The sequence below is a fragment of the Schistocerca piceifrons genome, chromosome 2 (assembly GCF_021461385.2).
Source record: "Schistocerca piceifrons isolate TAMUIC-IGC-003096 chromosome 2, iqSchPice1.1, whole genome shotgun sequence".
Lineage (NCBI taxonomy): Eukaryota > Metazoa > Arthropoda > Insecta > Orthoptera > Acrididae > Schistocerca > Schistocerca piceifrons.
Window position 1 is genome coordinate 536,767,864 of NC_060139.1, and position 16,765 is coordinate 536,784,628.

General features: G+C 39.1%; 1 protein-coding gene across 1 annotated transcript in view; it reads right to left on the reverse strand.

Moving 5' to 3' along the window:
• LOC124775555 (nose resistant to fluoxetine protein 6-like) overlaps nucleotides 1-16,765 on the reverse strand; it is a 153,157-nt gene that overhangs the window by 52,878 nt on the left and 83,514 nt on the right. The window contains exons 7-9 of the mRNA XM_047250384.1: nucleotides 16,224-16,362; nucleotides 15,913-16,102; nucleotides 15,664-15,806 (exon numbers count right to left, since the gene is read on the reverse strand). Coding sequence (XP_047106340.1) covers nucleotides 15,664-15,806; nucleotides 15,913-16,102; nucleotides 16,224-16,362 — 472 coding nt within the window. The remainder of the gene's footprint in view (nucleotides 1-15,663; nucleotides 15,807-15,912; nucleotides 16,103-16,223; nucleotides 16,363-16,765) is intronic.

Here is a 16,765-nt window from a genome sequence, read left to right on the forward strand (position 1 = left end):
TGCTAGAGCACTTACTCATGAAAGGCAAAGGACCCAAGTTCGAGTCTTGGACCAGCACACAGTTTCAGCCTGCCAGGAGGTTTCATATCAGTGCACACACTATTGCAGAGTGAAAATTTCAGTCTGGATTATTATTATTATTATTATTATTATTGAGAGCCACAGTGCATTAATTCTCACTTTACACAAGTTCACTACTTAAAAAAAGAAACAGAATTAATGAAAAGAAAAAGATCTAAAGGAGGAGGACAGATAGAGAACAATATGGAAAGGGCAAATTGCTAGAGTGCTATTCAAAGGCAGGACTACCTGTGAAAGAGGCCATGTGATATGCAAAATAAGCTGCAACCACTGTACTGCTTTTTACATGGGATCACAACTAACAAGCTGTCTGTCAACACGAATGACCATCACAAGAGGCAGCTGGACCACCCAACTGTAGAAAAAGCAAAACTTTGTACTTCACTCCATTGACTGCTTCACAGCCTGCACTATCTGGATCATTCCTACCAACACCAGCTTTTCTGAACTGTGCAGATGGAAACTCTCCCTACAACAAATCCTTTATTCTCATAACTCTACTGGCCTCAGCCTTCAATAGTCCCTGTCCTCCACCCCATTGTCTGCTTCCATTCCAGTCCTACTCATGCCTTCTTTTCCTCCAATGCACCTCCCATTCTTTTCCTCTGCTCTACGTCTCTCTTCTTCCCATTCCCCTCTCCCAGCACAGCCTCCTGACTCAGATCCAACAACCCTATCCTGTCCCCACAACTTCCCTGCTAGCTCCCACAGCAGCACATCTTCCCCCAACCCTACCCTGGTATCCCTTCCCCTCTCCACCCCAGGCTTGCTCCTTGACCCCACTACTCACCCTAAATTGCTGCTTTTGTCAGACACAGGCACATCCTGCAGTCTTGCACAAGCGACTGTAGACAGTATGTGCACGCGAGTGCATGCCTGTGTGTGTGTGTGTGTGTGTGTGTGTGTGTGTGTGTGTGTGTGTGTGCGTGTGTGAATGTGAAAGTAAGTGTGTTTTTTCTGCTTCTGAAGAAGAATTTCTTGTCCTGAAGCTAAAAAGTTTAGCAGCCTTTACATTGCGTTTATCTGAAACTCTCTGCTTCCTGTAAATGGAGTGTAGCAATATATCCTTTTAATATTGTTGTTACTACACCATGGACTTTCCAATGTTGAAACAAAGAGAAAGAATTTAATGAGCTAGTGCTAGGCATCTGTAGTAACTGGTCAAGATTCAGTTATTGTTTTAGCTGCTCATTATGTAGGGTAGGCCTGCAATCACAGTGTTCAGAGCACTGTAGCAATCTCAGCAACTGTCTTGAAAAATGTGGCCCCCATCATTCTGACAGAAGTTTACAATGATCTTCATATTTTGCACATGTAGGGTGTTATCCACTGGATATGACTGTGGTTCTCTCCTTTGTTCAATACTGCAGACCCTGTTGACATGAAATGCTGATTCCCATCCTTTGTTGCAATTTGTTGTAGGGCCTTAGAACATATTCTCAGTTCAAATATAATGAGATATCTCGAATAGAATTACCTCCTGCATGCCAAAAACATGGATTCTGAAAACATCGATCATGTGAAACTCAACTCATAGTTTTCTTACATACTGAAAGCTATGGATTAAGGCAATCATGTAGATTCAGTATGTCTTGATTTCCAAAAAGCATTTGACTCAGTATCACATCTATGCTTATTATTAAAAGTGTGATCATTTGAGGGGCCAAGCAAAATTTGTGACTGGATTAGGATTTCTTGGCAGGGAGGATGCAGCAAGTTATCTTGGATGAAGAGATGTCAACAGATGTAGAAGAAACTTTAGGAGTCCCCCAAGGAATGTTGTTGAGATCTTTTCTGTTCATGTTGTATATTAATGTCCTTGTGGATAATATTAATAGTAATCTGAAACTTTTTGTGAATGTTGCAGTTATGTATATTGAAGTACTGTCTGAAAGAAGCTGCATAAATATTCAGACAGATTTTGATAAAATTTCACTATGGTGCAAAGATTAACAACTTAATTTAAATGTTCAGAAATGTAAAATTTGCATCACAAAGTGGAAAAATTTAGGATCCTGTGACTATTATAGGAGCTTGTCATGGCTGAAATCTGCCAACTCATACAAATTACTTGTGTGTTATACTTTGTAGGGATATGAAACAGAATCATCACATAGGCTCATTCGTGGATAATGCAGGTGGTAGACCTCACTTCATTGGTTGAAAACTGGAGAGGTGCAGTCAGTTTACAAAGAAGATTGTTTACATATCAGTCATGTGACCAATTATAGAATATTGCTCTAAATGTGTGGAACCTATAACAAATAGGACTAACAGGGGATATTGAATGTGTACAGAGAAGGGCAGCATGACTGGTCAGAGGTTTGTTTGATCCATGGGAGAGTGTTACAGAAATGCTGAAGAAAGTGAAAATGTATACTCTTGAAGATAGATGCAAACAATTCCAAGATAGCCTGCTTATAAAGTTTCAAGAACCAGCTTTAAATGATGACTCTAGGAATACACTACAGCTGCCTACATCTTGCTCTGGTAGGGATCATGAGGACCAGATTAATTAAAGCATGCTTGGAGGCATTTAAAGAATCATTCTTCCCATGTTCCATATGTGAATGGAAAAAAAGCTCAATAACTGATACAGTGAGACATACACACTCCCGAGCACTTCACAGTGGTTTACAGAGCATAGATGTAGAGTAGATGTAGATACTGGAAATACTGGTACTCGGCACAAATTCGGATGAGATTCTTGGTTCTTGCTGGGAACAAAATGCACTCAATACACTCAATACAATGTACTGTTGTCAGGAATACTTTCTGTCTGTCCTGTTTCTGGGTCTACAGTGATACAATGCTGTTAGACCTTACTAAGCTTCATCTTCCCGGAATGTGTTTCTGATAGTCTTTCAGAATATAATATGATGTGTCATTTGTGATATCATACAAACTTGACCTCTTAAACTATCTAGCTGTCCATCAACTGTGAAGCTTTGATCAAAGCACTCTATCATTACATGCTCAGGTGTTACATTTTCTTCATAAAAGGAACATTTGTTGCTTCTTATATTTAATCAATATGTATAATTACTATAAAGTCAGCATTATAGCAGTATGTGAATCATCCCCTTCAAAGGAATTGGATGACTCATTTTCCCATATTCCCTAATGTCTGATAGAGCACTGTACTGGTTTTAACCCAGATGCTCTTTCTTTTCAGAGGTTAGTTAACCAGTTCTCTCACTTTTTTAACTTGACCTTTCTAAACCAATATTCTCCTCACCTTCTTTTGATCTGTAAGTTCATTAGATATATTACACATATCATTATAAGGTGTTCTACAGATATTGTCCAATAGGCACCAGAGTTCCTTAGAAGGATGTTATGCTGACGTTCAAATGCCCAAACACTTGCACTGAAACTGATTATGGAGGTAAGTATGACATCATCATAAAGTTTAACAAGATCCAGAGGTAACTTAAATTTGGGTGGCAGAACTTCATGGGCTTAGCCTCATTGCATTTGTTACTGAGGGCCACCAGTATTCATATCTTGATTCAATGTTTTGTGGTGCTATAATGCACCTGGTCCCTGATAGGGAAGTGTGTGAATTGCTTTACAATGTGAAAATACTTCTCTCACAAATATTGTGAACATTTCTCATCCTTTGAATTATCTAGGGATGCAGGAAACCACATAGAAGCACAGTGTGAAATAGCTGCCATTGCTTCCTCTCTTCCTTGGCTGCTGTTGGTTAGCTCATGGGGGAAGATGATGTTGCAGCCTCTGCACCACAAGGGGCAGTGCTGTGCTAAGCAGCAGCAGCAGCCAGCATCCCAACAGAGAACAGAGACCACCTGCTCCTCTTTCATTGGGGCCTTGTTGTTCTGTTCAACATGAGTGGGCCACATGCCCAAAGTGTTGGGCGATGTGCAACCTTAAAAAAGGAGGGCAGGGGTGTTTTGCATCTGCAACTCTCAGTCTCCTTCACCAGACATGAACATGGATGTGAACAGTGTTTCCTAAGTGATAATAGCCCCAAAAAACTCTACATTGAAATATATGTGATGGGCAAATGTTAAAAATGCAAATGGACACAAGTGTAGCAGTGACTTTGTTAAATTATCAAACATATGTTGATCTTGGATCACTGGCATTGTCCCCTGTATCTTGTCAGTTGGTGAGCTACAAAAAACAAATACTGATTTTGGGATACTTTTCCATTTCCATAGTGTACAAGCAGCTGTTCAGCCTTTGACTTTTCTAGTAGTGGATGGTGCCAACACTGAAAACTTATTTGGTTTTCTCTATGATATTGGTCCAAGTTCCATACCAACAACTGGACACTGTCTACTCAGAATATACCTCCCTGTTTCAGAAGGTCTAGGGTGTGCTACTGATTTCTAGACTCACATCACAATGAAACAAACAGTTTGCCCCTGTCTTTCCATGCCCAGCTAGTCCCAGTAGTATTACGGGAGCAAGCCAGATTGGAACTAGATCACTTATGTCTTTGGGTGTTATCACACCTATCTCCTCTAGTGAATGGTCTGCTCCATTAGCAATTGAGAGCCATTTCTGCAAAACTCACTTTATGCAAAAAACAAAATTTTACAGGAGACACACTTATTTAATTAATAAGCAAATTTAGAGGGATTTTTTTAATTAACAAATTTTGTATGATTCTGAGTATGTTTTAAAATAGTCTTCGCATTTACATAAAGTAGCCCCCCCCCACAATTGCTGCTTGCCTCTCACTACTTTCAGCATGCTGGCAGTCAATATCAGATGCTTTATTTTGCTTCCAACATCGAGATGATTTTGCTTTGAAGATGTTTCACTGCTTCATTTCTTTTCTTTTATGCCCCTACATGTTGCACTCATAGGAATATTATATTCACCATTATCTCCTATATTCACAATTTAACACGAGTCTAGTCTTCTACATTTAGCTTCCTCAAAATCGCAGTAACTGGCAACCATCCTCACATAACAGCTATCATCAACAAACATAGTTTAATACTGCCCATGCAATCTAAATAGCCACTGGACACATTGGCCAATGGGAGCTCCTATCAGCCACTCCACTAACTGTCAACTTAGAAGATGCCCACAGTAATATGCCCTGCCATCTACTGCCAAGCAGAATGATTATTCCAGGAGTGCCATAACACAGTCAGAAAAGTACTGTGTTCTGACATCTGTCACACATTAAACAAATTATGGGAAATCTCAACAAGACCTCTAATGTAAGAACCTTTAACATCGCAGCGCATCAGCAATCATTGGTTAATATATTAAAAACCAGAAACCTGCCTCGATTGCGAAAAAAGCACATAGTGTTAACCTAGGTGCTTTTTTCGCAATCGAGGTGGGTTTCTGGTTTTTTAATACCTCTAATGTCTTTGGCAAAACTAAGTAGCATAAAGCAAGTTTTGAAAAGACCCCTACATATGCATGAGATGAGTTTTGTGGAAGAAACAGGCAGCACATTTTGCTACAGTTAGCTGCATAGGCTTGTAGAGGAAGCTGAACAGTATGTGTTAAGAAAAAAAGAACTATTTTTTAAAAAATTCATAAAGTGAGTTTTGCAAAAACGATCCTCAGTTGTCAAAAACCTAATGGCAACCTTTGGCTCTGCAGTGATTTTAAAGTGTCTGTAAATTCATCTATTATTGATGTCTATCCCTTACTCCATCTAGGTGAATTCTTAGCACAGCTTTCCTGGTGTCAATATTTTTCCAAAATAGACTTGTAAGAAGCTATTTACAACAACCTCTAGATGATGACTCCAAACATGTCCTCATACTGAATACCCTCTTCGAGTTATATCAATACAGCATCTGCCATTCAGTGTGACTAGGCCCTACCCATTTTCCAATGACTTCTGAAGCAACCCACAGCCTTTTGCCATGATGATATTGTGGTCTCACGTTTCTCATTAGAGAAACACTTGCAGAACCTTTGTGGGATGTTCACAATGCCACAGGCCACCAGTTTGAAATGTAACTTGGACAAATTACAATTTTTTCAGCCTTCTATCATCTATCTCTATTTTGAAGTCTTGCAGGTTGGTGTCATACTTTTATCCCAACACGTTGATGCCACGATAGTTCTGCTGCATCCTGCCATTGTCCAAGAGTTGCAAGCCTTTCTCAGAAAGATTGTGTAGTACCATTAATTTCTTCCTAATGCAGCAATATTGGCCAAGCCAGTTCATGCTCCTGCATGTAAAGATGTTCCTTTTCACTGGTTGCCTGCCTGCTATTACAATATTAAGGTCCAAATTAACGTGGGGCCTTTCTTGATTACCTTCCAACCAGACCAACATCTTATATTAGCCACAGAACTGCCCAGTCTGGCCTTGGGGCCGTTCTCAGGCACAAATATGCAGACGGTACTGAAGGCAATATTGTGTACAACTCCACAACTCTGACTCAGGCACAGCAGTGTTACTTGCAGATAGAAAAAAATACCCTTGCTATTGTGTAAGTGCTCCAAAAATTTCATGTTTTCCTATACAGGTCTAAGTTTGATTTGATTACTGATCATAAACCTCTGCTTTCACTTTTCAATCCTTTGGTATCTTTACCAGATAAAGAACCCATTTCACATGTAATGTTGGGCTCTGTTTTTGTCATTCTATAACTATGAAATTTATTTCTGACCAACAGCACAACATGTTAATGCAGATGCTATTTTTTGACTGCCCATTGATGCCAATCCAGCTTCTGATCAGGTGAAGTGTTATGTTTCCACTTAGATGATGAAGCCCAAAACATCATGGGTGGTTTTCCCATTACAAGTTCTTGAATTTCAGTGGCTGTCATGGCCACTCCTGTGTTACATGAGGTTGTTCAGTTCACCCACTGTGTCTGGCCAGACAAACCACCAAGTTGAGCATGGGATCCTTTCCGTAATTATTGTGCTCTCTGTCATCACCTCTCAGTTCCTGATGATGTGTTACTGCTGGTTACTGAAAAGCTGGTGCCCAGGGTTGTGATTTCATCCACATTGTATTGGGACTTCATCCACCTTCTCCACTGGACCATTGCAGTGTTTCTTGTTCCAAATTGCTGTTCCACCAACACTTGTTTTGGCTGGGTATCAACAGTGAGATCACACACACTATGACACTCTGCCTGCACTGTACCACACATTAAGTGGCACCATGGATCTCTCTTTCACTATGTTCCCGCCCCCTCTAGTGCCCCAGGGAGCGTATTCATGCTGATTTTGTAGGTCAGTTCCTTAACTCCTTTTGGCTTGTAGTACTTCATGCTTTCTCAATATTTCCTCATGTAGTCATGGGTTTTTCCTTAGAATGACTGCCATATATGCATGTGAAGGACAATGTCCCACAGTTTGTGTCCCAGGATTTTGATGATTTTTGTACCAAGAGTAGCATCTGCCATGTTACAGTGCCTCTCTTCCATCCTCAGTCCAATGGAGAGGCAGAGCAGCTTGCCCATATATTCAAAACCAGATTTAAAAAAAAAAAAAATAAAAAAAATAAAAAGTTACTCAATGTTCTTCTGAGGAAGCCCTCCATAGGTTCCTGAGTTCATATTGGTTCACTCCATTCGGTGACTGTAGCTTGTCAGAGCTGCTTCATGGCCACCAGCTCTATACACTGCTTCATCTGCTCTGGCTAATGCCTGGCCACCTGCTGATGCCTGCCTTCCAGCAATTCCATCTGGGCTCTGTCGTCTGGGCCTGCGGGTTTGCATGGCACCCAAAGTGGATACCAGCAGTCATTCATCACTGCAAAGACCACCATCTCTGCATTGTGTGTAGCTCTGATGGCTTGGTGTCACAACACTATGACCAGCTCCATCCATGGGTGACCGACCACGCACTGGAGAGCTGTCCACACCGCGGTTGCCTCCATCATCTACACCATCCATTGCAGCCTGGTCCATGACTCCTCTGGCTCTGGTGCTGTCTTTGCCCTGTGTGCTGCCAGGCAGAATAGTCAGTGCCAGGCTGCCTCCATCTCCACAGCCCATGTTGACGCTGACGCTGTCTTCTCTGCTGCCTCCATCACTGAGTACCTGCCCAGATGTAGATACTGATACAGCACCATCATCACCAATTTTCCCTTACAGCCTCTTACAGGGGAGTGGGCACCATGCCTCTCCACATCATTTCAGACCATATTTTCCTGTGACAATATGACACCTGCTCCAGCAGTTGTCACCGAGTGATGACGATATGGACAACTCCACAGTGAACACTTGACCCCAAGGGGGAAGGAGTGTTGTAGCCCTACAGTGTGAGAGCATGTAATCAAACAGCATGTGATCCAAGTGTCTCTACAGCTGGCTTAGAGAGGTTGCCGTGCAACCTGGTTAGATGGCACAGCAAGTGCTGTGCCATGTGTGCAACAGCACAATACAAGCCCAGTATGCTGGGCCCTCAGCCTCATATACATTTACTTGCTTATTGTTTGGTCATTTACAGGACTGTATATTGATGTGTCCTCTAGTCTGAGACTTTGTACTGTTCTATACTTTATTCAGTGTTATTGTGGATCTCTTAATGTGGAAGCAGAATAAAACTAGGTTGGTGTTATTTCTGATATTGTGTCTCGACAACATTACAACACTTTTTTAATAATGATCATCTCTGCCTCCTTCCAGAAGTTTGGTACCCTGCACTGAATCAAATATTCATTTAATTGATGGGTAAGGTTAGGTACCATTTGGTCTTTAATTTGGTAATGCATTTCTGACTACAGGTCATTAGTATTGTCTTTAATTTGGTCATGCATTTCAGACTAAAGGTCATTAGTACCACAATAATTTTGTTTTGTTTGTTTGATAATTGCTATATCCATTTCGTCTTGTAAAAATGTGAAGACTAACAAATAGCTTTGTGGAACTCATTTATCTTTCCCTTTAATTTTTCTTATGTACTGCTACCTTTCTCCTTTTCATATTCTGACAGCAATGGGTCCAGCAGGTATTCATCTGAATCTTACTGTCCTGTTGTCATTGTGTCATCTTCCTTTCATGTGATCGACATTAAAGTAGGTTTGATTTGATTTTGTATTTATTGCTGCAGATTGCATGTTGTACAAAGAGTGTACTAGTATAACATTGAGGTGACAAAAGTCATGGGATACCTGCTAATATCATGTCGAACCTCATTTTGCCCAGTGTAGAGCAGCAATTTGGCATGGCATAGACTCAAAAAGTTGTTGCAAAAATATTGAACCATGCTGCTGTAACTATAAAAGTGTTGCCAGTGCAGGTTTGTGTACAAATTGACCTCTTGATTATGTCCCATAAATGTTTGATGGGATTAAATTTTGATAAAACACAGTATATACAGTTCCGTACAGTAAATGGTACAACTCCAATAATAAATATAGACTTTGAACAGAAGTCTGTAGCTAAGGTAGAATTTTCAAAATTTTTAGGTGTGTCCATTGACGAGAGGCTAAACTGGAAGCAACACATTGATGGTCTGCTGAAACGTCTGAGTTCAGCTACGTATGCTATTAGGGTTATTGCAAATTTTGGTGATAAGGATCTCAGTAAATTAGCTTACTATGCCTACTTCCATTCACTGCTTTCGTATGGCATCATATTCTGGGGTAATTCATTGTTGAGTAGAAAAGTATTCATTGCTCAAAAACGTGTAATCAGAATAATTGCTAGAGCCCACCCATGGTCATCCTGCAGACATCTATTTAAGGATCTAGGGATCCTCACAATAGCCTCACAGTACATATATTCACTTATGAAATTTGTTGTTAATAATCCAGCCCAGTTCAAAAGTAATAGCAGTGTGCATAGCTATAACACCAGGAGAAAGGATGATCTTCACTATGCAGGGTTAAATCTGACTTTGGCACAGAAAGGGGTAAATTGTGCTGCCACAAAAGTCTTTGGTCACCTACCAAACAGCACCAAAAGCCTGACAGATAGCCAACTAACATTTAAAAATAAATTAAAAGAATTGCTAGATGACAACTCCTTCTACTCATTGGCTGAATTTTTAGATATAAATTAAGGGAAAAAAACTTAAATATTAGTGTCATGCAATATTTTGTGTAATGTAATATCTTGTACAGACATCTTTTATTAACCTGACACGTTCCACATCATTACGAAGTGTCGTATTCATGATCTATGGAACAAGTATTAGTCTAATCTAATCTGTGTTGGACTATGTGGATGGCCAAAGCATTTGCTCAAACTGTCCAGGATGTTCTTCAAACAAATCATGAACCATTGTAGCCAAGTGACATGGTGCATTGTCATCCATAAAAACTGCATCATTGTTTGAGAGCATGAAGTCCATGACTGGCTGCAAGTGGTCTCCAGGTAGCCAAAAATAACCATTTCCAGTCAATGGTCAGTTCAGTTTGACCAGAGGACACAATCCATTTCGTGTGAACACAGCCCACACCATTATGGAGCCATCACCAGCTTGCAGTGTGCCTTGTTAACAACTTGGGTCCATGGCTTCATGAGGTCTGCACCACACTTGAAGCCTACTATCAGCTCTTACTAACTGATATCAGGACTTATCTGGCCAGGCCACAGTTTTATAGTCATTTAGGGCCCAACCATTATGGTCATGAGCCCAGAGAGGCACTGCAAGTTATGTTATGCTGATAGCAAAGGCAGTCATGTCGGTCATCTGCTGCCATAACCCATTAACACCAAATTTTGCCACACTGTGCTAATGGATACATTCATCGTACATCCCACACTGATTTCTGTGATTATTTCAGGCAGTGTTGCTTATTTTTCAGCACTGATAACTATATGCAAATGCCGCTGCTCTCAGTCATTAAGTGAAGGCCGTTGGCCACTGTGTTGTCTGTGGAGAGGTATCCTTGACACACTATTGGCATTATGGATCTTGGTGTATTGAATTCCCAAATGGTTTCCAAAATGGAATGTCTTATGTCTCAAGTTCCAACCAACATTCTGCATTCAAAGTAAATTAATTGACAGCTCTGCCAATGCACTGCCTTTTTATACATTGTGTACACAATTCTACTGCCATCTGTATATGTGCATATCACTATCCCACGACTTTTGTCACCCCAGTTTATAGGATAAGTCACGTGAAATATGCAGTATAACACAAGCATTTTAGATATAAAATATGTACTATTTTACCTATTATTCAAGAACAGTTGGCTGCATGTAATATTACAACCTGCCAGTTACTAGCACAAGTTTAAGTGAATGCTTAATCTTTTCGATTACCATCTTATACAGTACTTCCCACACATTTCTATTTATTTGCTGATTTATATACCTGTTCAAGGGCTTAAATCCAGCGTGCAGTATTTTTTCTTTTTATGTACTACTAAAATCTCTGTAAGACTGAGGACACAGTTTATTTTACCACCCAGAGCACTCTCTGATATGACCTTCATGCCATTCAAACTGTTCTTATTGTTTCTATTGTCTTATTCCAGGGAATATTTTGTCTAGGACTTCAGACTTTCATGAGTATAAATTTTTCTTGTACATTCTGAATGACAAATACAGTATCAAATTTAAAAAAAAATAGTGTATTACACCAAGCTCATCCCTACCTCCTGCAGTGTCAGTACAATATAGTCAGTTGGAACAACATACCCATGTAGGTGTACATGTGTGTGTTTGTATTCTGTTAGCTGTTAAGAAGGACTGGTCTGAAATCTTAGCTAAATTTTCCATCTCGTTCATCTGTCTATTGACCTCTCGACACCACAAGTTTACAGTGAGTGGTCACCTTTGCTCCTTTCAGTATTTATATTCCACCAAAGACTTTCTGTTATCATATTTGCATATTTTTAGTACAAGGGGAATGCAAAAAGAAACAAGCCAGAGGCCATAAAGTGAAAACTGCTGAAGGGATCATAATGCCAATGCCTTTAGAGGAAGGTGTGGTCACTGTAAGAGTGCTGAGGCCCTAAACTCATCACTAGAGAGATGTTGTCGCCCACCCATATGACAACAGGGTGAGCACGTGCACACTTCAACCATTCACTGCTCTCAGATCATTGTGGTATAGTGTGCTTCCTTACAGTGGAAGGAATGTGGAGAATGGAAATACACTGGAGAATGGCACAAGTGTATGGAGTGCCTGGCATGTCCACTGCCAGTGTCTAGGCATGGCACAAGGGATTCAAGGAAGGGTGGATATCGTTGGCTGATGATGCATGATCTGCAATGTCACACCCATTACCAATACCACTGTCCAGGAAGTGAAAGTCATCATTACTGTTGACTGGCCAGTTATGGTGGTGGCCTTTGCCCCAGAGGTCAGATTTAGTGTTGGAATGAAATGGACATTATGTGTTCTCTGAACTCTGGTTCTACTCTTTGATCAATTTCCATTTTGTGCTTTCTTCTGTTGTAAAGAAACATGATTCTCCACTTTGATCTTCTTTGAAGTGCCCATTACTCTGCCACTGGTACTACTGAGGGCTGTAGATGGTCATCATATGCATCTGCCTGTTCTGTTGTAATGTGGGCATGTGCCAAGGTCCACCTAACAGTGAGTTTGGGGCCTCAGTGCTCTTATAGGCCATTGCAATCCATTCTGCAGTTTTCATTTTACAGCCTTTGGTTCATTTCTTTTTGAATGCCCCTTACAATAAACATTTGTGACTCAAACTTTAAACAATGCTCCTTTATTGCTAATATTTCTAATTACCAGAACTCTTTTTTGCCAATGAATGCTCTCTCCTCTCTCTGTTCAAAATACAAGCAGTAGAGCAAAAATATTATTATTAATCATAGAACTACAGGTACAGGGTGTGGCAGAGAAACAAGCTGTTTTAATTCATCTCCAAAAGTGGAATGGTATTATTGGCAACACTGAATTATGGTCATATGTACCAGGTAGGTAAACCATTTGCTGGATGGAATGCTGGAGTGGACCTGAACTTACTGTGGCTGTGAAGAGCTTTTACAAAGATGGTGACTAGAAGGGAATACCATTCCAACCTTAGATGGAATGATCCTGTACCATTGTCGGATGCAACCAGGTTATGAGTGACAAACTTTGAAGCAACAAGAAAATACACTTAAACTGAAATTGTCAGGAAGGTCCACAAGCTGTTGTCCACAGTAATGACAGAGGAGATGCAAAATGTTGTAAACATTCTGTAAAACAAATTACTGCATTAGTGTGAATGTCCAGTCATACAGTGCACAGAATTTTATGGAATGTTTTAAAGTTGCAACTGTACAAGATGCAGGTTGTGCAACCTTTAAATGAAAATGATAATGAGAAGCAAATGACTCCATCTGTTGAACTGTTGAGTAAAATTAGGGACAATGAAGGCTTCTTAAATTTGCTGTGGATGAGTGATGAGGCACATTTTCATCTCAGTGATTATATCAACAAACAAAACTGCCATTACTGGTGTGAGGATAATGCTCATGAACTCCGTCAACACCCCTTACACAGTCACAAAGTCACAGTGTAGTGCACTGTCTGTTCAATGGATATAACTGACCCTTTCTTTTTGAGAATGAACGTGGAGGAGCAACCACAGTAACATCTCAGCAGTATGCTGCCACAGTTGTCACATTCCTCACACATTAACTTGAACAGTTACCTTCAAATGAGTGTTGGTTTCAGCAAGATGGTGTTACATCTCATTGTGTTCAAGTTTCAGTGGTGGGAGTGCACAAAGTATTTGGTAACTATATCATTTCAAGGACTGGGGACACTTTGTGGCCTCCCAAGTCTTCTGACTTATCTGTCTGTGATTACTTCCCTTGTGAGTTCCAGGAACACAGTGTGTATGCTAGACATCTACAGACAATTGTGAAACTGTTTGATGTGCTGTGAACAATTTTGTCACAGATTGTCTGAGTTTCAACATAACAATGGTGGCCACCTACAAGACTTTGTTTTCAAAACATGAACAGTCTGTGAAATTACAATACTCAAGGGTTTTTTGTTGTTGTTGTCGTGATTTAAAATGTTTTACAGTATAATCCTCAGCCTGTTTCACTATACACAAATTGGCCCATTTTTCTGCCACACCCAGTATCTACAACTGCAACAACAGAGGCCTGTTTACAATACACATGCTATTTGTCATGTACTTGACATGAATCTTCAATCCTTTGATGTAGATCTTGAGAATGTTTGTAGAAGAAGTGGCTGAAATGTACTTCTTTTAATTTTCTTTTAAATTTGTGGGGATTCTCAATTTCTTGCTTTATGACTAATGAGAGCATATCAAAGACCTTTGCACTAGGTTTTATAACTCCATTTTGAACCCCAAACAAGGAGCAAAAGCTACATAATATTAATTTTGTATCCTTATCCTGGATTTAAAAATCACATTTCAACTCCAGTTGCATTTTTATTACCATTTAGGACCAAATACAGTGGTAACTGAGTATAAGAATTCCAAGATATCTGGAGAGGCTTTTGAAAGATGTTCAGTTATCTGTGTTATGCATTATTCTTACTGCTCACTTCCGCTGAAGGAATACTTCACTTAATTTTCCTACACTGTCCCAGATATTGCATAATAAACTGTAACCCTGATCTTCAAGTCAACACATGCCCCTAAGTGCAAAAATTCCTGAGTTGGGCTTCTTGGTTAGTTCATCTACATGATGATTCTACTTTAGCATATTATCCATCTGAACTCCAAGGAACTTTACACATGTAGTCACTCTGATTCTAGGATATGCAGTGACAATGAAAAGAGTGTTAAATAAAGTGCAGCAATGGGCAGTATACAAATCCAAGAGAAGTTATGGAAGTATTGTAGTAGAGAAACATATAATGAATTACAATGTTGATGAGATGGTGAAGGAAACAAGGTGACTTAGAGTTAAACATCCCACTGACAGTGAGATTATTACAGATGAGAAATGGTATAATATTAAGAGGAATAACAGGAACAAAATAGCAGCCAACATTCCAACCTTTCACCTATACTATGGTTTTTTTTAAAAAAGAACAAGAACATCAGTGCTCCAGAATGAAATTAACAAAAAATAGACAAGAGAATTACAATGTCTCAAACTGATAAGACTTTCCTTGTGACTCTAAAAAAATTCTGATAGAAAAAGAATACTACAGTGTGGCAAAGTATGTGGGTAGACATTGAGCTAAAGTTACTTGTTTACCATGTGAATAGTAAATTTTATGTAGCATGTTAAGCAGTAGACCCAATTGTTGTATTATACCACTACATCATTCATGTACACTCAAAGACAATAATATGTCACAAAATTTTATTTTTTAAACCCTGGTGTCATAAAACATGATGAATTTGGATGCAATAAGTATTGTGAAACAGCATGTATTGTAAATCTTCGTGTTTTATATATTATTATGCATATACTGTTCATGCCATTATGTGTATATATTGTCAGCATAATGATATACCCTATGTTACAAGTATCTAGTTGTACAGGTAATTTACAGGAGCAACGAAAATCACAATAACAGAACTTTTTCACTATTTGTCAAAGTTGAACTTCAGTTTTTCAGATTTGTAATTTATGCATGAGATGTCTCTCCCGACTTTTTAACATTTACCCAAAAGAGCACAATAAGAAATAAAAACAGATTTGTAGATATAATTAATTTTCAGATTATATGAGCTCACACAAGAAGACTTAAGGCACGTACCACATTTGTATCATCCAGATGAATTATTGCTGTTGTTCTGTACATCAGCATCATTTGTATTGCTCCATGAGTGAGGAACATGGAATAAGTGATACGAGATAATGGTGCAAACACTTTCCATGAAAGTAATGCATTAATAGCACCTGAGAAACAAGAAAACCAGAAAGTTAAGTTTTGTGTTTTTGTAACAAAATGTTCTATCACAAATAATTCCCAATTGAAAACTGTGAAATTAAATGATGTACATACCCCCATAACCAGTACAGCATGAAAACACCAATAGTGCAACTCCTGTAGACCAACCTGTTCTGATAAATGTGTGAAAAAATGCTGCATTGACAGGGCTATACACATAATTTGGAAGATTGAAGGGGTACAATGCAAATACTGTGCCTATTGTGAGAAATGTTAAAGTAATCACTGTCACAATTGTGGTGACCTAGAACACAAAAAGAGAAGTGTCATGTATTTATTTGAAACAGTGAGAAAGCTATTGGCTAAAATATATATTTAAATAATATTTTCAATTATAAGTTACCTGTAAATAAAATGACACCTACTTTTGGCATCTTAAACTCAGCTTTTTGCTTTTTAATATTGTGAAGCATGTACCCAGTGATTACTCCAACAAGCCAAGAATTGTACCGAGTGTGTGTAGTATAGTACATTCTTGTCTTGTAATCATTATCCCATTCAATGCTGTAAAGAGATACTGTGTTTTAAAAGAAACTATACTGATTTTGAAACCACAAAAATAATTTTCAGTGAATTCTACCTGGAAGAAGGAGATTATTCATGAATTTAATGGACATCATCTGTGATCTTTAATGAATTAATAACACAAATGCAAAAAATATGACTTGCTGTGCCACAATATACTCTAGTTTCCAAAAAAGAAACAGACCATTGCAGTATGCCTGTTGTCATGTATGAGGCTCACTGACACCATTCTCTGTTAGGATAACCACCAAGATTAAAAAAGTTGATGCACTACGCTGTACATTTTATATACATTCATGCCTGTAAGTTGAAGGATTTTTGAGGTCCACAAAACTACATAGCCATGGAATTAATTTGTGTACTAATAAGAGTTGTGGCAACA